General features: G+C 41.5%; 3 protein-coding genes across 4 annotated transcripts in view; 2 read left to right on the top strand and 1 right to left on the bottom strand.

Moving 5' to 3' along the window:
• Nucleotides 1-2,213, top strand: part of tbc1d9 (TBC1 domain family, member 9 (with GRAM domain)) — a 32,985-nt gene extending 30,772 nt beyond the window's left edge. The window contains exon 21 of the mRNA XM_083765843.1: nt 253-2,213. Coding sequence (XP_083621969.1) covers nt 253-1,107 — 855 coding nt within the window. The 3' untranslated portion in view covers nt 1,108-2,213. The remainder of the gene's footprint in view (nt 1-252) is intronic.
• Nucleotides 2,214-5,627: 3,414 nt separating this feature from the next.
• Nucleotides 5,628-11,588, top strand: ucp1 (uncoupling protein 1; the record flags this gene model as incomplete). The annotated part of the gene is made up of 6 exons (XM_083764549.1): nt 5,628-5,753; nt 6,070-6,274; nt 6,739-6,936; nt 7,506-7,607; nt 10,241-10,421; nt 11,474-11,588. 6 exons carry the CDS (start codon nt 5,628-5,630, stop codon nt 11,586-11,588), a joined length of 927 nt encoding a protein of 308 aa, XP_083620675.1.
• A 1,274-nt stretch (nt 11,589-12,862) lies between these two features.
• elmod2 (ELMO/CED-12 domain containing 2) lies at nt 12,863-20,113 on the bottom strand. 2 transcript variants are annotated; one of them, XM_083764244.1, is made up of 9 exons: nt 20,002-20,113; nt 18,790-18,936; nt 18,648-18,676; nt 17,731-17,828; nt 17,502-17,631; nt 16,660-16,793; nt 16,485-16,553; nt 14,476-14,609; nt 12,863-14,025 (listed from the first exon to the last, which is right to left on the bottom strand). In XM_083764244.1, exons 1-9 carry the CDS (start codon nt 20,039-20,041, stop codon nt 13,850-13,852), a joined length of 957 nt encoding a protein of 318 aa, XP_083620370.1. In that variant the 5' UTR covers nt 20,042-20,113; the 3' UTR covers nt 12,863-13,849. The 2 variants fall into 2 exon arrangements, with proteins under 2 accessions (XP_083620370.1, XP_083620371.1); XM_083764245.1 differs by lacking the exon at nt 12,863-14,025 and adding an exon at nt 14,298-14,378.
• Between the last annotated feature and the right edge of the window lie 1,840 nt (nt 20,114-21,953).

Here is a 21,953-nt window from a genome sequence, read left to right as displayed (position 1 = left end):
GGTGTGAATGTGTGTAAATGCTTGAGTATGAAGCAGAGCACACTTGAAAAATAGATTTAAATATCGTTTTAAAATAAAAGGGTAAATTATTACACTTTATTAAGATGCATCTCATTCTTATTATCAATTAATTGTTAACATCCCTACTAGCTAGCAGTCATATTTCTGTATTCCCTGCCGCTTATAATGCGCCTGTAATTGGTGAGCCCACTTCTGTGCGTCATGAAGTGAACTTTTCTTTCTCTCCCTCAGACCCAGTTCATCGAGCTGTGCAAGACGCTGTACAGCATGTTCAGCGAGGACATGGCTGAGCAGCAGCTATACCATGCCACAGCCACTGTCACCAGCCTGCTGCTGGAGATGGGCGAGGTGGGCAAGCTGTTCTGCAGCTCCACCGGCAAGGACCACCATGACCACGAGGGCAACCTGGACCTGAACCGACAGCTTGACATGAGCGATGCCACGGAGGATTCCATTCTCCGCCAGGAGGAGACTGGAGTCTTCCCGCAGAGCATCCAAAGGGACCGCTTCCTCCCCGGGGGCGTGCAGGAGAGCAAGCCAATGCCTATCTGTGGCAGTGCGGGGAACGTGTCAGGCGAAGGCTGCGAGCAGCTGCCCGCCACCCCCACCATGCAAGACATCAAGCTGGAGGACTCGTCTTTGAAAGACACGGGGACGTCGTCGGCCATGCTCATCTCGGATGACGAGACCAAGGACGACACGTCCATGTCGTCCTACTCGGTGCTCAGCGCCGGATCCCATGAGCTGGACGACAAACTGCAGTGCGAGGACATCGCCGAGGATACTGTGCTGGTGCGCAGCGGGGGGCTCGGCCCCCATGCCAGTGGAACGGGCTCTGGCGGCAGGCCTCGCGGTAGGGGCAGACCCAACGAGAGACCCGGGATGCCGCACAGCACCAGCATCGACAAGGACTGGGCCATAACCTTTGAGCAGTTCCTCGCCTCTGTGCTCACGGAGCATGCCCTGGTGCAGTACTTTGAGAAGCCTGTGGAGATTGGAGCCCGCATAACAAATGCCAAAAACGTTAGGAAGGTAGGGCGCCCCCTGCTGTCCACTAGCGACTATGAGATTTCTCTGTCCGGCTGAGCGCTCTTGACAAGACTATGTTTGGACAACGCAAGACTCCGTTTCCATCTATGGAAACATGAATCAATCAATCTGTTGTTGGTGTGAAAATGTCCCATCAGTTCTAGAGGAGGCCTTTGGGGAAATTAATTCTATAAAGTTTATGTGTATGATACCCGTATGAATGTGAAGGAAAAACTCTTGGAAGTGTATCTTGCCAGACATCACGTAGAAAGACTATCAACGTGTGGATTCTTAATTCAGCCGCGAGGGAAGCAGTGAAAGACTATGGGTTTTGCTCCAATTTAAATCTTGGTGTGCATATTGTAGCTGAGCTAGTCGTAATATTGTAATCTCGTGTACACTTAGGCTAGAGGAAAATGTCCAGAGTCCAGTACACTTCTAAATGTTTGATTAGTTTGCTCACAATCAGTGCTAACATTGCAAAACGTCAACTGTTTTATTAATTTTTTTAATGTTTTTCTGTCATTAAGGTTTTGTTCACTGTTTATCAGCTTAAATTTTGGCTGTCACTAGATGACAATACAGAAATATGAATGATGCTGTGAAAGTTCAGTGGACTATCACAATAAAAATTTAAAACTCTTCTTAAATTGATATTTCGTCGTGGTTAAAAGTACACCGTAATACCGTCACACGAGTTCCTGAATTTATTTAATTGCGTAACTGATGATATAAAAAGCTGATCCACTCAAGCCCACTGAAATAATACAATGTTCACCATAATTCACATTACTAGTATACGTTAACACATGTATGACTGTCAATAATGGAGGCTACGCTGGCCAGATATTAATGGCATTTCAGGAGCTCACATGGAGCCTAGTTATACTACTATACATGCCAAGAAATAATGAAAAATATGATACTAAAGAGAAATATTGCTTTAACCAGCACCTGCACTTTCTGTAATTGTAAGGAAAAGAAATGTTTACAACACAGGAGTTCCACGAATATGTACTGTATCCTGCTTGCCTTGTGCCACACTATTGATGTTGACTGTACTGCAAAGGCGGCTCCCCCTTTTATTTGTTTTTGTTTTGAAACAGATTTGTACCCTTTTTTTATTTATACATTTTTACACTGCTGTTTTTTTTATGTTGTGTGTGTGTGTGTGTGTGTGTGTTAACTGTCCAATTGTACATGCTCATAATTCTGAAGCATCCTGTACCACTTATTAAAAGTATAGTAGGATTGATTCTATGCTACATGATAACACTGCCTCAAAGCATTTTTTCATGGGTAAAGTGGCAGTGTTAAACCACCAGTGCCGTCTGCTGGTAGAATTTGGAATTGAATGTATATCCCCTGTAACATGCAATAAGATTAACCACCCTTGCTTTTCTGGGAATGTCACAATGGGCAAACATTCTGTAAAAATAATAAATATGTCGCACCAAGGATGACCCCCTGATGGACCCCAGACAACAACGTATACTGGAAGGATTCTTTCCTGTATGGAGGAACAAGAAGCCTATCATGAGTGTATGTATGCATTCTTTGTACATACATTTATCTATGCTCATTTCCAATAGTCATTTATCACAAGCATAATGCTGATCAGAAGCAAAATTTATGTTGCACGTTTTACTTCTAGTGGCAGGTGCATTTACCATGGCTTAGGCTACCACCTGCTTAAAAATTATGTTGAAATGTGTCTTGTGTAAATATAATTTTCACCTTCGCAGCTCATATTAGAAGATGGAGGTGAGGTATTCTGTCAACAGTTTAATACATGTGCCTGTTATTGTTACACTATACAGTAAGTGACAATGAGAGAGTTAGCCATGCAGCGCTGATAATTACAAAGTTATACTTTCTCCCCCACTATGTGTTTCTCCCTTTCTCTCCTCATTCCGAGTCTATCTCTGTGCCAAACATCTGGGGATGTGGCTGACGTTGACCAATCACAGTGTTGATTCTGCCCAGTTCTAGGTATGACCCCCTGAGATCATTAACCACTTTCAACATGGGCTCGAATAAAAGGATAATTCAGAACTTTTGAAAATTGTCGGTGAAGACAAGGTCACAACATGACGCACCGTGGCATGTTGTGAGCTTATCCATGGGGTATTTTTTTTAAATGGTTCATCAGAAACACCAGCTGCAACCTAAATGTTCAGAAACGGGTTTGAGTGTTGATGTCATTTGTTTAGACCAGTCTGTTATGTCATGAATTGACCTCTCCTTCTACAGGTCATAAGATGCTTATTCTTATCTGAGGGTCAAAGAAGTTCATGATATGATCAAAAGAAGCTTAAAGGATGAGTACACAAAAAAACCACACAAACATGTACTGCCTGCACAAATACACAAAGGATTGCAGTTAATGCAACTGATTGGAATAGTAAGACAACAAAGGGTTTTTCTATTCTATTATTTATATTTTTGTCATGGCCTAACTATGGCCTATAGTGTATATAATTTGTGCAGCCATTTGTGCTAAATTTCTTGTTCAATCATCCTCTTTCATTTAAACCCCGGCTTCAACCTGCGAAAGATCAGGCCTCAGCCTCACCACCCCTCTTTTCTAAGATTTATGTCAGCTAATATTTATATGGTCATTTATCAATATTTGCCTCATGGTTGCTTTTTATTTGTACTTATTCATCTGCGCTCCCCCCCCCCCCCCCCCCCCCTTTGGGAAGCTACAGAGAAATGGGCCTCTGCACTGTAGCCATCTGTACTAACAGTCATTGTTTCCCTGCATTCCTCTACGACGTTACACAGTAAAATGCTCAGTGTTCATTCATCCATTTTGTAGTACTCAGGTTTTTACAATCTCCCCTTTCATCTTTAACGGTTTAGTACTATCTGTGCTGCTCAGCACTGTGGCTAGGATTGGCAAGCAAGGTTACGAAATATAGAGCCAATGGTTCTTACAGCTGAGCTGCTAAGTGAAAGTAACACTGTGATGCAAGGCTTCTTATCTGCTTCTGAATGAACTTCAGACGCATATTCACGTCATAGCTCTCTGGTGACCACTGTTTTTCCTCTGTCAATCTTTTACGCTTATTTCTTTTGTACCCGTGTTTTTTTTGTGCAAATCGGTGCATGAAGACCGAAAGGTCACCAGTTCGACCCCTGCTATGGTCTATATGTACTGTTCATTGTACTTGAGCAAGACACTGAACCCTTCATATATTTCAAGAAGACAAGAACCTGAACCCCTACCCGCTCACGTGTTGCAAGACACTGAACCCCTACCCGCTCATGTGTTGCAAGACACTGAACCCCTACCCGCTCACGTGTTGCAAGACACTGAACCCCTACCCGCTCACGTGTTGCAAGACACTGAACCCCTACCCGCTCACGTGTTGCAAGACACTGAACCCCTACCCACTCACGTGTTGCAAGACACTGAACCCCTACCTGCTCACATGTTGCAAGACACTGAACCCCTACCCACTCACGTGTTGCAAGACACTGAACCCCTACCCGCTCACGTGTTGCAAGACACTGAACCCCTACCTGCTCACGTGTTGCAAGACACTGAACCCCTACCCGCTCACATGTTGCAAGACACTGAACCCCTACCCGCTCACGTGTTGCAAGACACTGAACCCCTACCTGCTCACGTGTTGCAAGACACTGAACCCCTACCTGCTCACGTGTTGCAAGACACTGAACCCCTACCCACTCACGTGTTGCAAGACACTGAACCCCTACCTGCTCACGTGTTGCAAGACACTGAACCCCTACCCGCTCACGTGTTGCAAGACACTGAACCCCTACCTGCTCACGTGTTGCAATACACTGAACCCCTACCTGCTCACGTGTTGCAAGACACTGAACCCCTTATTTTTTAATAACTGTTATGTAGTTCTATATTCCCATGATAATCATTGCTATAATAGAGCAGGGGTGAGGTGTTGAACAGTTTTTTGTATAAATGTAAAGCAAGTGAACCTCGTCTCATTTGCTCCTTGGTTGTGGTTAGAGTGTCCGCCCTGACACTGCTTTGCAATTGGATTGGAGTAAGTACTTGGGCCATACTAGCATCATTTACAGAGGGTGTACTCTGATAAAAGGAAAAAGGTTGTAATGCGCGGCACTGTGGGTTTACTTTAAACTGAACATTGACTTTCTGACAGAAGATGGACTTTGATTTTGTCCAGGTCTTGTACACAGTACCGCCTCTCTGAGTATGTCATAAAACAGTGAGCTAGAACGGATAAATACAGATTGGAAAGATGTTGGGCCCTTTTTGGATTATGTTCTGCTGTATGGAATCCTCCCAGTAATGCACAAGGAAGTATTTTAAGGATTTAACACCTTAAGAGAAACTTAAAGTGTAAGTGTGTTTCTGTTTTATTATTTTATGACATGGTGAAACTACAGTATACTACTACAAATTAGAGACTATTAAAGTAATACTAGCTTTTGACTTTTTTGAATTACGACCGTTTTTTAAGCTCAGAACTTGTATATGATGTATGTTTTGTAACAACCCTAGAGATAACCCCATATGCTGTATGTAACTATGAATGTGCATGTACCCCTCCTAGTTACAGGGAACCATGGTGGGATTTAAGCCCTCAGATGTGCCCCCTCCCCTGGGGGTGAAGATGGCGAGTGCTGGGTTAGCTGCCTGCATAGCGGACCTGATCACCTTCCCTCTTGACACAGCCAAAGTCAGATTACAGGTAGGCTACATTATCTGCTCAGTCAGTACCCTCCCTTAGGAAGGAGGAAATATTTGTCCATCCATCTTATTTTAATAAAATAGTTTTTATAAGCACTTTTTTTTAACAGACTGACTGAAAAACTGAAAGAAATATTTGTTTGTTTACTTTTAGAGAACAGTCCATTTTCATATAAAGCCCTTGGACTAATTATTGTACTCGGTAATGGCAAGCTGATAATACAGTTGTCACAGATTACTCTGCTGTCATACACTACAAATGTTGTATAATTTCAATCACTACTCCTCTGTCTAATACTGATCATTACTTCCTCCAGATTCAGGGAGAGAAAAGCATGGAGGCGTCCAAGACCATCCGCTACAGAGGGGTGTTTGGGACAATTAGTACCATGATAAAGACGGAGGGCCCCAGGTCTCTCTATAATGGCCTGGTTGCTGGGCTACATAGACAGATGTGCTTCGCCTCCATCAGAATCGGCCTTTATGACAATGTCAAGAATTTCTACACTGGTGGCAAAGACAGTAAGTGACAACACAGTAAGCATTAGGTATGGGAGTATAATATTTCATATTTTATTGTGATAAAAACATTACAATTATTTTGTTGTGGTGAATTTCGATTATCCGGATAATCGTTTGATGACAGAAAAGTGCCACAATGTTAATATAGAAGGCTGGATAAAGTACACTCGCTCACTCAAAAACTAGCATAATATTTCAGTTATTATTTAAGAATATGTGTCCATGGACAATTGGTTGAGAAACAGTCTTATAAAGATGGTGGTGGTCCCTGGTTCACAATCAGTTGAAACCCCCTGCTATAGAGTGTTTGGTCAGCAACAAGTCTCCCCAAAATAAAATTCAGTTCATCCAATCATGAGAGGGAGCTAATACAGGATACAGGGGTTTGAAACCTTTTTTGACATGCAAAGAAACTTCACGGTGTCATGACATGAGGGACTCAATCTATGTTTCCACTTCCACAGATGCAAACATACTGATACGTATCCTGGCTGGTTGCACCACGGGAGCCATGGCCGTGTCATTCGCCCAGCCCACTGATGTGGTGAAGGTTCGATTCCAGGCCCAAATGAACCTGGACGGAGTGGCCCGGCGCTACAACGGCACCATGCAGGCCTACAAACACATCTTCCAGAACGAGGGCATGCGCGGGCTCTGGAAAGGTACTACCAGCTCTTGAGGTCACACAGAACATTGGAGAGGCAGCACACGACTGATAGGATGTAGCGTAGTGTCAATGTGTATTTCATTTTACAATGTACATGAACCAGTGAAACCTTTGCCTGCTTACTTGTTCTTTATTTTCACACATTTAAAATGTTATGTATTGAAATCAAATGCACTAAAACAGTCAAAGGAGCAGACAATGTGTAAAACTACAAACCTAACTTCACATAAAAGACAAAGGGGCTGTTTTCTACTGGTGCCAGATGTTTGTTGTGGATAATTAAGACGTACTCTGCATTACAAGTGATCTCTCCTCTTATCTCTCCACTTTTGTAGCCACGAAAGTGGACTCTCCCTCTCAGCATTTGTGTACACAGGGGGGGGAAGGAGATTTTCAGATTTCAGCTATAGTGAAGCATATCAATAATCCCACATAGTACTGGTTTAGTGCAGCAGTGGCATGCTTAGTGATTGTTACAGGAGTAGGTGACTACAGAGGAAGTAGTAGTATGTATACTACATCAGATGTTGAATGATTGGTGTTTATGCCATACTGCTTCTCCAGGCACACTACCCAACATCACAAGAAATGCTCTTGTCAACTGCACAGAACTGGTCACCTACGACCTCATCAAGGAGACCCTCCTGAACCGTAAACTTATGTCTGGTTAGTGTAACACACACACACACACACACACACACACACACACACACACACACACACACACACACACATACACACACACACACACACACACACACACGTGCACACACACAAGTTTACCAACTACCTGACATTTAAAGGGGTGTCTCTTATTACAAGAAGAAATAAGGGACACTCAGAAAAAGATCAAATCTCACTATACAGTATGTACAGTTTTATTTTTTTATTATATTAAGTCCCTGTATTATAGTAGCCTATACGTATACTATATGAGCCTGCTTGATCATTCCTGTCTACCGCACCGCATTACAAAGGGGTAAAGTGCAGTGCATTCGCTACAGTATAAGAACTGGAAGGATGATGATGCCTGTCAGACTCTCCAGGGCCTCCTTGACTCTACGGATTGGGACATGTTTGTCGAATCATCCGCTGATTGACGAGTTGACTGATGTTGTCACTAGTTGGACCTCATATTGCGAAAGCATTGTTTTCCCCATTAAATGTGTCAAAGTGTATCCCAACTCCAAGCCGTGGGTATCTAAGTCCCTCAAATCACTTCTTTAGAGGAATAACAGAGCCTTTAAGGAGGGGAACCTTGTAGAATTACGCAATTTGCAAAAGGAAATTAAAAGAGAAGTCAGGGCTGGTAAAATGAAGTACAAAAACACAATTGAAGCTCAACTCAAATTAAACAACCTGGTCTCTGCCTGGGCAGGGATGAAAACAATTACGGGGGTGAAAGAGGGAGAAAGGAAAAGGGTTCAGCTGCCCAACTTTAACTCTGACACTGACGAAGGCCTGCGCGCCGAAACGCGTTTGTCTGTCTGGTATGACTGCTGCTGCGGAGCACATTCTTTATGAATAAAGACTCTTACTCGACTGGAAGTGCGGATTTAATTATTTTTCCAACTTTACCTCTGATCATCAATTGGCTCAGAGCCTCAATGAATTCTATACTAGATTCGAAGTCCATGACTTCAGCTATAACCATTGTGTGTTAAGGAACAGTCTGCAGTCAGCCCCCCCTTTGAAACCCTTTTTTGATGAACAGAGTGTTATCAAGTCCTTTAAAGGCTGTAGGCCTGGGAAAAGTCCCGGCCCAGACAATATTGGGGGTCACCTGATAAAGACCTGCCCTGAACAACTAGGCCCTATCTTTTATTATATATTGAATCTATCTCTTTTCCAGCAGAAGGTGCCATCCCTCTGGAAACACTCCACTATAGTTCCGGTGGCCAAGAGCAATAAGCCCCAAACACTCAATAACTTCAGACCTGTTGCTCTAACTTCCTTGATCATGAAACAATTTCAAAAACTAATCAAGAGCTTGTGGCAAAAACTGAGCGCCTCCAGTCTGCGTATAGGGCTGGAAGGGGTGTTCAAGATGCACTTGCCACCTTACTTAATCTCCTGCACAAACACCTTGAAGGTAGTAAAACCCATGCCAGGCTGCTCTTTATTGATTTTTCCTCAGCATTTAATACCATACAGCCCCATGTCTTGGTTGATAAACTGGTTAACTCCTTTGGTATAGATCCTTGTCTGGCGGGCTGGATTCTTGACTTCTTAACTAACAGATCTCAACGTGTAAGGGTTAACGAGATACTGTCTAGCTTCCTGACATCTTCTACTGGCTCGCCCCAGGGCTGTGTTTTATCTGCCTTTCTTTACATTCTTTATACCAACGATTGTGTTAGCCAATTCGAAAACAGATTGTCAGCCTGCTTGATAATGATGAGAACTGTCACGGGCAAGTGGTAGACGACTTTCTATCCTGGTGTGACAATGCCTTCTTGCAGCTTAATGTCTCTAAAACAAAAGCGCTATGCATAGATTTTAGACGTTCCCCACAATCCCCCCAGAAGAGTGTCGTCAATGGACAGACTGTAGATATTGTACCCAGTTACAAATATCTAGGCACAATTATTGATGACAAGCTGAAATTTGAATAGCACTTTAACGCCTGCACTTTAATGGTTATGTGCACCTTTGTACTGGTATCAGTATCTGCTATGTGAACTGTTTGTTTATTTGTACTGTCTCAGTGTCTTAATGTACTGTCTATGCTGCAACCCAATTTGCTCTTCGGGGAAACTAAATAAACTTGAACCTTGAACCTGTTTGAACTTCTGAGACACTGATTGATCGCCAAAAATAAGGAACAAAGTGTTTCCTTGTTATCAGTTCAATAAGCGATACAGTCTTTTAGTTTCCAAATAAGGGACGATTCCTTATTTCAAGGGACGGTTGGCAACCCCAAGTGAGACAGCTGATTGGTCCACATTATACACACCCTCTTGTCCTTTTAACTATTGTATCCCCTGAGCTGATAACAGAACGCGGCCTGGTACAGTAGTGTTGTAAATAGTTAATAAACATTTAGGCCTATCTACCTGGGAGAATATTGCCCTATCAGTGTTACATAATGACATTGTTTTGCTGTATAGATCAGCTGAGAACAAAGACCCCATATTAATGAATATGGTAATTTCACATTTTGTGATTCAGTTTCATATGGTTTCATTTTATATCTACAGTCCATACTGACCTCTATTGGAAAGTCTGTCAACTACTTTTCAATATGTAATAAGAAGGGAAAATAAAGTTACTAACATCTTTAAATGATCTCTCTGCAGACACTCTTCCGTGTCATTTTGTGTCTGCGTTCGGTGCTGGCTTTGTGACCACAGTGATTGCTTCACCGGTTGACGTGGTGAAGACACGCTACATGAATTCCCCACCCGGGCAGTACCGCAGCGCCATCAACTGTTCATGGACCATGATGACCAAAGAGGGGCCAACAGCTTTCTACAAAGGGTAAATCTTTTCTCTCTCCTCTCCCAGTCTGCTACTGTAACTGTCTTACACTCTTTTTATGCTCTCTCCCTCTCCACCAGTGGTGTAAACTGTAAAGTAACTACAGTACATAGGCCTACGGTAAGTACATTTACTCAAGTAGGCCTACTGCAGTACAATTTCGAGGCACTTCTACTTTACTTGATACTTGATGCTTTATACTCCCATTCTAGTACATCTCGGAGGCAAATACTGTACTTTTTACTTGACAGCCTATAGTAGTTACTTAATTATTAATCAAAACTGTTCTCTGCTACAAGCTCACAATGTGCCATAATGTGGCATATTGTGAGCTTGTAGATCTATTTTTGAAAAGCCAAAGTACAAAATAGTCCAAAAACATGATATATTAATATTAATATTGTCTATATACATATATTCATGAACATTTTTTAATAGGGGTTTCTTGTGACCCTACCATTAACATCCTATATGGCAGGCAAACATGTCAAACTTTCCTTTTGCTTTAAGTAGCATGTGACATGTCAAACTAGGGGGTTTTCATGATTCTGAATCCATTCCAAGCATTAGTTTTGCACAAAATACACTCCTTGGGCTAAAAACAGCCATAGCCACTTTTTGTGCTGACCTCATCACATTTGTCATGACGTCTATGGCCGTTTTAGCCCAAGGAGTGTTTTTTGTACAAAACGAATGCTTGGAATGGATTCCGAATCATGAAAAGCCCCTAGTTTGACACATGCAAGGAAAGTTTGACATTTGACCATTTTGCCTGCCATAGGATGTTAATGTAAAAATAATTGCGCAATATTGACAGCCGGTCAGCAAGTGGATTCATGAATGTATGTATATAGACAATATTTTAGGTCACTAAAAAAAGACTATATACCAAATTTCCCACTTTAAACAAAAGAAGCCTGTTGGCCTCCGGACTATAACATTCACTCTGTAAGGCAAGGTTATAAAAGCACCATTCTGGTTCCACAGTTCACAGGTGCAAATTAGTGAAACACTGACCGACAGACTTCTGTACTTGTCCCTGTCATGTGCAGATTTGTACCGTCATTTCTGAGGCTGGGGTCTTGGAACGTAGTGATGTTCGTGTCATTTGAGCAGATCAAGAGGGCAATGATGGTCACAAAGAAGAACCTTGAGCAGACCAACTGATGCTCCTGGTTCAGCTGAAGTCTGCTTGACCCGGCACATTTTAGCCTAAATACATTTAAATTCCATCCATCCATCTTCAACCGCTTATGCAGAGCTGGATCGCAGGCGCAAAGGTTCTAGGAGAGAGCTCCAGACTTCCCTTTCCTGGGCAACATTAGCCACTTCATGCTGGTCAGTATGGAGATATAATCCACCCACCTTGGTCTACCTCAGGGCCTCCTCCCAGTGGGATGTGACCAAAGGACCTTCCCATGGGAGACATTCAGCAACCATCTGTAGTAAATGACTACCAAACCACCTTAAATGGCTCATTTCCACATAAAGAAGCAGTGGTTCTTCTACTCATAGTCTCACCCTATCTATCCCTAAGGGAGATTCCAGCCACCTGTCTGAAAAAACCCATTCTGGCTGCTTGTATCTGGTATTTTAAAGTGCAAATCACTACACCACATTTAAATTCCTTTGTTCAAAAAGGAATAGCAGACAGGCTATGTATGTGGCTATAGGTTAAATACAAAGTAATATATTGTCACTGTCAGGTAGAAACCTTGTATGTGGAAAGATGTGGGGCCCTTTTGGGAGTATACTCTGATGTATACAATTAGGAATGTTTTTTCTTTCATAAGTTAGTGCTGCATCGCGACCTGATGTATGACCTCACAGTCGCAGTGCAACACATTGTGAGCTTGGAAAAAATCCCTAAATAGGGATGCCATGGTTGAAAGTGGTTAAGCCTGTCTGTGGGTTTTATAAATGTTTAACCAATGAAAGAGCCTGTAACTAAATAACTACACTGGCTCCTTTGGAACACATGTTATTTTCAGATACTTCACAAGGGTTCTGCCTAACACTGACATATTTTTATATATCCACATATAAATCACTGTACTGTATATACACGCACACAAGATCACATATACGTGATTTAGACTACTGTAGATCACATATACTGTATGTTATCTTTAGGTAAGTGTTCTACCCTCTTTATATTTATTGTGACATGTCATAGCCTTTTCCAAGTGTAAATGTTCTGTGCAGTGGGTTAAGCTTACTTTGCAGTGATTTAGCAGTATTGGTCTAAACATGCAACTTCAACTATCCACACAAACAGGACAGCTTAGTGCACCTTTCACTGAGATGCAGGCATGCAGCCATCACTCACATACCGGTAATACATAAATCAATGTTAATGATGCCCATACCACAATGTAAAACTTAAATAATATTTGACTTGTTTTACAAAAAAAAACATGTTTGCTTTGTGGGTTTTATAACCATTTGTTCAGTGGTTCTCTCTCTCAACACAGTCTAGAATAACATGAAAACGTATTTATTAACATTGAACAAGAGGTGTCAGACATTACAAAGTAATTCATGTTTTGGTCTAGAAATATTAAAAAAGTATCCTCAAATACAAACAGAATAAAAAAAGGCAAAAACACCATGTCGTGGGTCACTACTCACATACAAATGTGTGAAATGGAAGTCAATTTGATGAACCCAGCACCACCTTGTACAACACATGGTATTAATGGTATCAGTTGAGACACATTTAATCATGCACAGGTGTCAAGGGAGGGCACTAAAGCAATAGGGCACCAAAGAAGAAATTCTAATATTTTTCATTGCTTTACTACTCTTGTTACATACTGACCTCCTAGGTAGAACAAAGAAGACAACTCACACGCATTGTTTATATAAATATGAGACATGAGATTAAATAAAATTCAAAGCTACATTAACTTTTTTCAGTAATTACTCCTGTTGTCTAGCTTCAAGAATGCCACAGTTTGTTCCCTGGTGCCTGAAAAGTGCACAAACCATCACTATGAATACAAATCACTACATAACCCTCTTCACTACAATCTGCTACAGTAAATCTCCTTCACCGTTTACTTTGCAATTGGAATGGTCCTATTTGAGGTATAGAATTTTATAGAATTTGTGCTCTACTCTAAATGCCACATCTATTTTTAGGGTTTCATTTGTTTCAAATGACGGAGAATGTTGTGTTATGTTGAGTGGTCCAAGACTTTTTGCATTTCTCACTTCTCCTTTATTTTGAATAGAAATTGACAGGGTCATACAGTATTTGAACCAGCGCCGTCTGCAGGAAGGACCATAGCCTTATTTTGTGGTATGCACTCACCAGGTGAAGACTTTTTGTGTTAACATTTGAGCAGCACTGGTTAGTCAGCGGCTCCCTCTTAGGTTTCTATGCAATATAAAAGAATGTCATAGGGGCAGCAGTGGTTTGATATTTATTCCTGTAAACCATGTTGGCCTTTAGAGCCGACAGTCAATGTGAGGGACACATCGGGGTCCTGTAGGTGTGTCTTCACCTGGCTGTGGAACTTTTCCCTGTAGTGGTTAAACTCCATGATGCTCTCTGGTTCCTCAGACAACCAAAACTTATCAAATTCATATGCCAAGTAACCTATAGGAAAAATTAAAACATGAACAATTACTTAAATCGATGTATTGTTATTATCCGTCTTAATGATTTAGGAAATACAGTTAAAATGAATCTGTTGTATAGCAAAATGTTGAATATTTTGGAAAACATAGCCTTTGTAGATGGCCGGTTGTAGTAAACGGATTTCAATTCAATATGTGACTCATTCTGACAAAGAAATGTCAGAACACTTGGTTGTATCAGCAGGGTTTGTTCCACTGCTGATAAGCACACCACTCATTAATTTATTTTTGTGACTGTTCTGGGCTGGATTTCTCAGGTTTGTCTTAATGTTGATGAGACACTTTCATTTGTTTTAATGGAATGCCTTGATCCTAAAATGGGAGTGGACATTAATTATAACCCAGATTTCTCAGGTAAAGACAGATATCATTAGCAACGTTGATTCAATACCCTCCAGGTGATACTCACAGTATAGCTGTTGAAAGTGCTGGAGCTCAGGTTTTCCTGCCACGGTGTTGTAGAAATGGGGCTTCAGAGCACCACTCTTCAGGAGGCTGTAAGCCATCTCTGTCAAGTTGATCCCAACAATGGCATAAGAGTACCTGGAATATGGAGTGCTCTTAACCATGTGTGCCAGTGTGAAGTGAGATACAATGCTCCATGACTGGAGTAAGTATTATGTTCAAAGTAATTGGCTTTTATGAAGAAACAAATGCGCTACAGTGATTTTTCAGATGAAAAAAAAAAATCACACCTGTGTGAACCGAGTGGTGCAACTCCCCTCTCTCCCCCCCCCCCTCCTCTCTCTCTCTCTCTCTCTCTGCTCCGTCAGATTAGCTTTATTATGGATATCAATCCGCGTCGCTGAGAACTATTTTTTCGTTATTATTTTGGCTCGGCCTTTCCTTCTTTAGCGAACCTAGACAGTCAGAAGTTGGATTTGCGTCCAGCAGGTGGCAGCCATGTCACATACTTCCCTCGTTCCAATTTCACGCATGCGCACACCACTCGTGCTCACACAGGTACACAAACAGGTACACGGACATTGCTGGTTGTAGGAGTGGTTGCACCACTCAAAAAGAGCAGAGGGGCAGGGGGACGTTTGTGCAAGAAACAGACCTCAATATAAAGTTCTATGGAACTTATATAGATGTGGATGTAATCGAGATTGTGCAACTCTATGGCATATTTATCACCTAAAATGTATCTATCTTTTATAGACCAGCTACCAGAGATGAGCACAGACGTCTGCGTTTCTCTGCCTGTGAGCTCAGCAGAACTTACGCCGGGGGCGCCTGGAGCTCATGCTGCTGGAACACAACTCGCTTATTTAAATGTGACATTAATAGGTGTGCCTTTAAGCCACAGTGTACAGAGTGAATACTGAATAGTTGTAATTATATTAGTTATAATGACATAATGATAATGACAAGAGGAGGGACGCTGGTGGTAGTCTGTAGTGTGGGTGGGTGCCTGTAACCTGACGCTGCCAGATGAGGGCGGTATTGGGTAACCATGTTCTCCAACACAGCAATCATCTGGGATCTCTCAGGCAGTTGAGCTGACAAAAATCCGTTCCGTACGGGACCAATCAGCGTGAGCTAAGGGCGGGACATGGGCGAAACCGGATGTGAAGCTATATAGACACGTCAATATGATTGGTTGTGTTTGCACGCCCACACGGTGATAGACAGACGGTCCCATCCAATCATCTACCAAGTATCTTGAAAAAAAGGAACAGCCCCGTCATCGAATTTGCTTCCGCGAACCCAGATCCCAATAAGCTGTGAAACAAATTTGTGTAGCAAGCTTCTTGGATCTGGCAGCGTCGGGTTAGGGTGCCTGGGGACCGACAGCAGGGCATAGCGAGGCTCTGCATTTGTCGTGATTGGACACAGCTAATAAAAAGTGGTCCAATTTCTGAAAGAATTTAACTATATTCAACATTAAAATACAGTCCACCAGAAAAAAGTGCTAGCTCTGCCTTCTAACCTGGCTGGTATGCGTTTGAATTTTGCTCATTTGTCATAGGTGTGAAGTGTGAATTCTACCTAAGAAAGACAGGTACTTACTGTCTAGGGATGTCCCAATCATGTTTTTTTTTGCCCCCGGTCCGATCGTTTGATTTTGATTATCTGCCGATAACGATTTTTCCCAATCCGATATTTATATTTTTATAGAACCATGCCATATCACAATTAGGACAGTACAATATCCAAAATCACAGACAATATGCAGTCTAATATCATGATATGGAAATAATATTGATTACGTGATTGTAATTCGGGCCCGATCATGTCATTTTCAAATGAAATCAAACGAAATCGGATCGGGACAACCCTAGTAGTCTATGTAATGCTTCAGTCAAGTCTCTGTAAATTTGATTAAATTCAACCTTTTACCATAAAATATTAAATATATACTGTCTGTACATAGTCTTTATAGTTTACACATGATGATTGTCTTATGTTCCCTACCCCTGTTTTGGATGGCTTGCATGAGACAGCACCTGACGCGCTTCCTCTGTGTAGTTTTCACTGAAGAAACTGCAACAAAGTCAAATCAGAATGATTAACCTTCCACTGCAGAAAATGTAGGAGCTGTCCGATCATATCTTATATCTTTCTGATTAATAATACAACATCAACTCACACGAGATTAGTCAGTCCCAACAAGCCCATTCCTCTGAAGTCCGTTTTAGGGTCTTCTCCTTGGAATCCAATGTCACCCCACTGCTTGTTTACCCTTGATTCCAATTTAACTGCTGGCATCAACAGGTCCCAGAGCTAAGATCACAAACAACTGTGTTTAAGCATTAACCACTTAAACCCAATTACTTAGTCTTAGTTGCCTGGTCCCCCAGGGCTCGAGACTAGGTCCGCTCCTTTTGCCCCTCTACAGCAAATCTCATGGTGAGTTTGTAGATCACTTATTGTCACCATTGTGCACGCCCCAAAATAGGGATGCTAGGGTGCATGTAGTTAATATGGAGGTATATGCAACTGAGTGAAAAGTTAACTCACTCGACTTTAATTCACACAAATGACAATGCAGGTCTCATGACGGGATGTTTTAATGTAGGCTAACATTTTCAATTCAGTATTGAAAATGTACTGTCTATATAATTAGATTTGACTTGTGAAATAAGCCTCGTCATCAAGAAGGCTGCCTTTCTAAAGTGGAGGCTACTTGTGTAACCAGCAAATACTACTCACTTAGCTTGGCGTCACAGGCAAAACCACTTTTGAATTGAATTGAACCACTTTCACCTCAATGTAAACTTAATATGTAACTATAAAATGTCATCCCATTTCCAACTTCTAGTGAAAACACATTTAGAGTGATGAAAACATTTAGATTACTGAATTGCATTAGAACATACAGTATCACTATCTACTTTTTTCATCATTTGCATTTCTCTAGATCATAAAGCTAAAGAAATGTACCAGACAATGTCTGAGGATCTTGATTTCAAACAGCACAATTCTTCATACCTCAAGGAGCATGGCCTCATGTTGTTCATTCTCTGAGTCAAAGACCACCTTTCTCAGCTCCTCCACAGATGTGTACAAGGAGCTGTATCCTGTTATTTGTAAGAGACACAGGTGCAAACTCTTCTTGAACCTGAAACGGAGGGGACATGCAGGCCAGTGAAATAGAATATAAAAAATGCAAACTGGAAAACGACTAAATTGAATAACGGGGAAAGAAAAGATAATTTACGTGGGATCTTTCTGAGGTTTGACATGCTTCTCTCGCATGATCTGATCCACGCACGACTCCAAATGATCCTCACTTTCTTTTAAAGCCCCTCTTAAAACCTACAGAAGGGAGAGAATGAAATAGAGATTAAAGGCAGGTGGCACAGCAAAGCAATGTTGAAATGAAGCTTGGCACTTATGCTTTAATTTTTATCTATGTGTATATTTTACAGATATTGTGTAGTTTATTGTTGCATTTGTGTTTTGTCCAGTGTTCAATGTTTCATAGACCACAATGGAAACAAACAAAGTGGGAAAAAAGCAGCACTCCAAACTGTTTTAATCTGCTCTGAAGGCTATCGCCGAAACACGTTAGCGTTCTCAATAACATGAGAACTTGCATCTGAGCCAGTCTTGCATCTTTTTTGGAGTTCTGCTTTATTCCACTTTGATGGTTTATGAGTTAAGTTATATTTAAAGCTGAACACCCACTGCCTCAACCAAGGGCAGTATCCAGAGGAAGCGCACCTGCTTTTCTTTCTTTACCTCCATTTGTTGTTTGACTTTCAAATAAATCCCATTATACACAATAGCCAAATGAGGTATTTCAAAGTCACAAAGAGGCACTGACAAAAAATTACTACAGCATTCTACACTATTCCATTTGTGTCTTAACCACATGAACCCTGGTGCCCCTATTCTGGGCAGTCTCTTTAAAAGTAACTGATCTACAAGCTCACAATGCAAACATGCAAGACCTAGACCCAGTAGACCCCTGTGGGACTGCGGCCAATTAAGTGGTCAGTTAAATGGATTAAGTGCTTTCGCCAAGTTCAGGGGGACTGAGTAGATTAAATACAATTCCACTTACACAATAAGACTGCGTTAGATTAAAATTATACTATAACACAGTGCTGTAATGGAACATCCATATCTCACCTTGTTCTTTGATGACTGGAGAGCATATTCTGCCGCCCCAAAATAGAAACAAGGAAAAAGAAAAAAGGATAACAATTAGTGCAACATTCTAATAAATGGCAGACATACATGAAAAGCAACAGGCTGATGGAACTTAATTCACCTGCTCTTGTTGTCCTGATGGTCCCAGGCTGGTACCCTGAACATATCCTCTGCAGCTCACATTTCCCTGTTGCATGTCTGATGAGCCACTTCAGCCAATATCGAAGGAAGGAGGTGTAGAAACACTGCCAGATGTACCCCAGCATTTCTACATCATAAACAGTAATAGTGTTAAATTAATGAATGGCTTGAATAAATCCACACAGGGGAGAATTATCAATTATTAGTTAGATGTACTAACTGATGAGCCACACAGCAGCAGCCTTTGAGCCTGTATCATCAGGCTCACTTTACATCCATTTATTCTGTACTGGGGTAATTTGTTAGGTCTCAGTATTCCGTTCTTCTAAACTTGATGATCACCCTGCCAAAATACTGTGACTGTATCAAGGGTAAATCCATGTCTTTTTATTTTAAATGTAGGTTTGGTATTAGCAGCACCTTTCTGGACATTCATTCTCTAAACGGAACGGTGTCGGAATGAACTGAAACCATGTCGGAACAATGACGTGGCACCTTCAAAGGACCGTTCAAAAACATGTCTGTCATTGCGTTCATTCAACGAGAAGACTAAGCACGGCCAGATTTAGACTGTCTGCTCATCTCTGTGACAATGGCTCCAATGACAGTAAGTAAGTGCATTGTTTGTTGATCCAATCCAATGATGGTGGATCAGTGGATGTAACCAAAGTGAGGTTTGACGTGACAGTATATTGACGGTGATCTTAAACGTTCTCTGAAATCATGTTTATATGTTGAGTTGAGCTCAGTTGACTTATCAATAATTGCTTTAGTAAACTATATCAGAAGAACATATCACACTGCAGCTTACTGCAGTTACTATGATAAACACTAGAGCTAAAGTTACGTATTTCGCTCCACGAAAACACGTATTAAAAACAATTGTGATAAAAAACAGTGTCGACGTGAGTCGCATCGTGCGAATAATATTGAGTAAGTCGAGTGTTTTAATGTCATCACCAACAGCTGAGCACAGACACGACGTAACATGACCGACTACTTTATTTAGCTAGCTAACAGGTTGTCATGACGTTAGCATTGCTAGCATGCTAGTTGACGTCTGTACACATTCACAAGTGTAACGATCGAGCTGGACTTTATTCCGCAAACGTTAAGCATCTGTGTGGCAACAACATTAACACTATCACACAGATGGAGACGTAAAAGTGTAAGTGATCGTAGTTGAAGTTACCTGTGTTTATCTGCGCTTCTGTTGACAAAGTCTCATTCATTCACCCATGCACACACGCTGATGTGATGTCATTGACTCATTCTGGGACGCACGGGCAGACGCAAAGACGAATGGGAGTATCATTTGGACTTGGAGCAGCTATACACGCACCATTGCGTCTTTGCATCTTCAATGTCGCTGGTTTCCATTGACAATGGTAGACTGCGTCTGCCCGTTAAACGATAGTCTACCATTCATTGTCAATGTAAGCCATGATGCATGTAGCTGCTCCAAAACAACTCACACAAGTCAAGTTACAACGCCTCTTTTCTTCGGTCTTTGCATGTGTCATATCAAATCATAGCACAGATGCGGTCAGGTGTCCTCTAAAAGTCTAACGAAAATAAAAGCCCATGGGTACCAGTCAGACTGTCGGAGCCTCTGCTGGGTACCAAGTAGCCCTGGTCCATAGCAAATGCCTTCATTATAGTCTACTGGAAATTCCATGAACCCTGAATGTAAACTTTTATGATAAATGTTATCTATATAGTCGCCAGAATGTCAAACCAACGTTTTATGTTAGAAATGCTGAGTAGCCTATGGGTCCCCAGCATGTAGAAACTGCCGGATGCTAACTTGCATTATGTTGAGCAATTTTCATAATAGGCATAATATCTGACCATACCATTAACAACCTATAAGGAAAAAGAAAATCATGTGACATGTCAGGTTTTTCATGATGCTGAATCCATTCCAAGCATTAGTTTTGCACAAAATACACTCCTTAGGCTAAAACGGCCATAGCTGTAATCACAATGTGATGATGTCAGCACATTTGTAGCTAACGGATTCAGCATAATGAAAACCCCCTATTTTGACATGTCACATGCTACATAAAGCATGATGAAATTTAGAATGTTTTGCCTTCAATAGAGTGTATGCGCGTGACATCATCATCAAACCAGGAAGTTATGCAGGAATGCCTACTGAGTGACAAAAAACTACTTTCTGGCCTTGACAGCCCATACATCCACACAGAAAAGTCATATCTGATTGCATTAAACAACGTTAAACAATGTTAAACTCACTTTGCGTGTTGCTTTGCCACTCGATTTGCCACTCTATGTGCCATTCACTTTAAGCATGCGCATACCCTCTATAGGTTGTTAATGGTATGGTCACATATTATGCAATTATGAAAATTGCTCATCATATGCAAGTTAGTTAGCATCCGGCAGTTTCTACATGCTCCAAATGTGCTGACCTCATCACATTTGTGATGTCTGTTATGGCTTTCCTGTTATGGTTTTCCTCCCAAGGAGTGTTTTTTTGTGCAAAACTAATGCTTGGAATGGATGACAGAATCATGAAAACCCCATAGTTCCATGTCGCATGCAGACATGCTACTTATATATGCCTTATATAGGATGTTAATGGATGGTCACATATTATGCTAATAACTCAAATTGCTCAACGTGCAACTTTTAGCACCCAAGCTTAATCTCATCTGCTAAGCCTATAGATGACATTTGACCATGCAGACCAGCTTCTGTTGCGAAAATATAAAGAACGTTTTACCTACTCACCAATACAAAGGCGGCTTGTGTTATTAGAAAGCCTACTTTCCTTTTTTGTCCAGAAAGGGTTTTTTTTTTCTCACCGGAAGGAAATTCTTGTCTATGAGGTTTTCTCTTGGCAATATTGGTAGAGGGCGCAGTGGAGTAACAAAGTATATTTCTTTCAAGCCGCCTTTGTATTGGTTAGTAGGTAAAACATTATTTATATTTCCGGAGAACGGAGGAGAGGCTGGTCTGCATTTCATGCGAGGGCATGAAGACTACAGTCCCATAGCCTTAATGCAACCGCAGCAAAGGGCATTTTGGTCTGTGTACTTATTGATAGTTTGTTTTTGGATTGAATCTTAAGAAAACAAACTATCAATAAGTACACGGCCCCATTAGGGCTATGGACCA

This window comes from Protomyctophum parallelum (assembly GCF_964188405.1).
Source record: "Protomyctophum parallelum genome assembly, chromosome: 5".
Taxonomy (NCBI): domain Eukaryota; kingdom Metazoa; phylum Chordata; class Actinopteri; order Myctophiformes; family Myctophidae; genus Protomyctophum; species Protomyctophum parallelum.
Note: the sequence above shows the minus strand (reverse complement) of the source record. Positions and strands in the feature narration are given on the sequence as shown.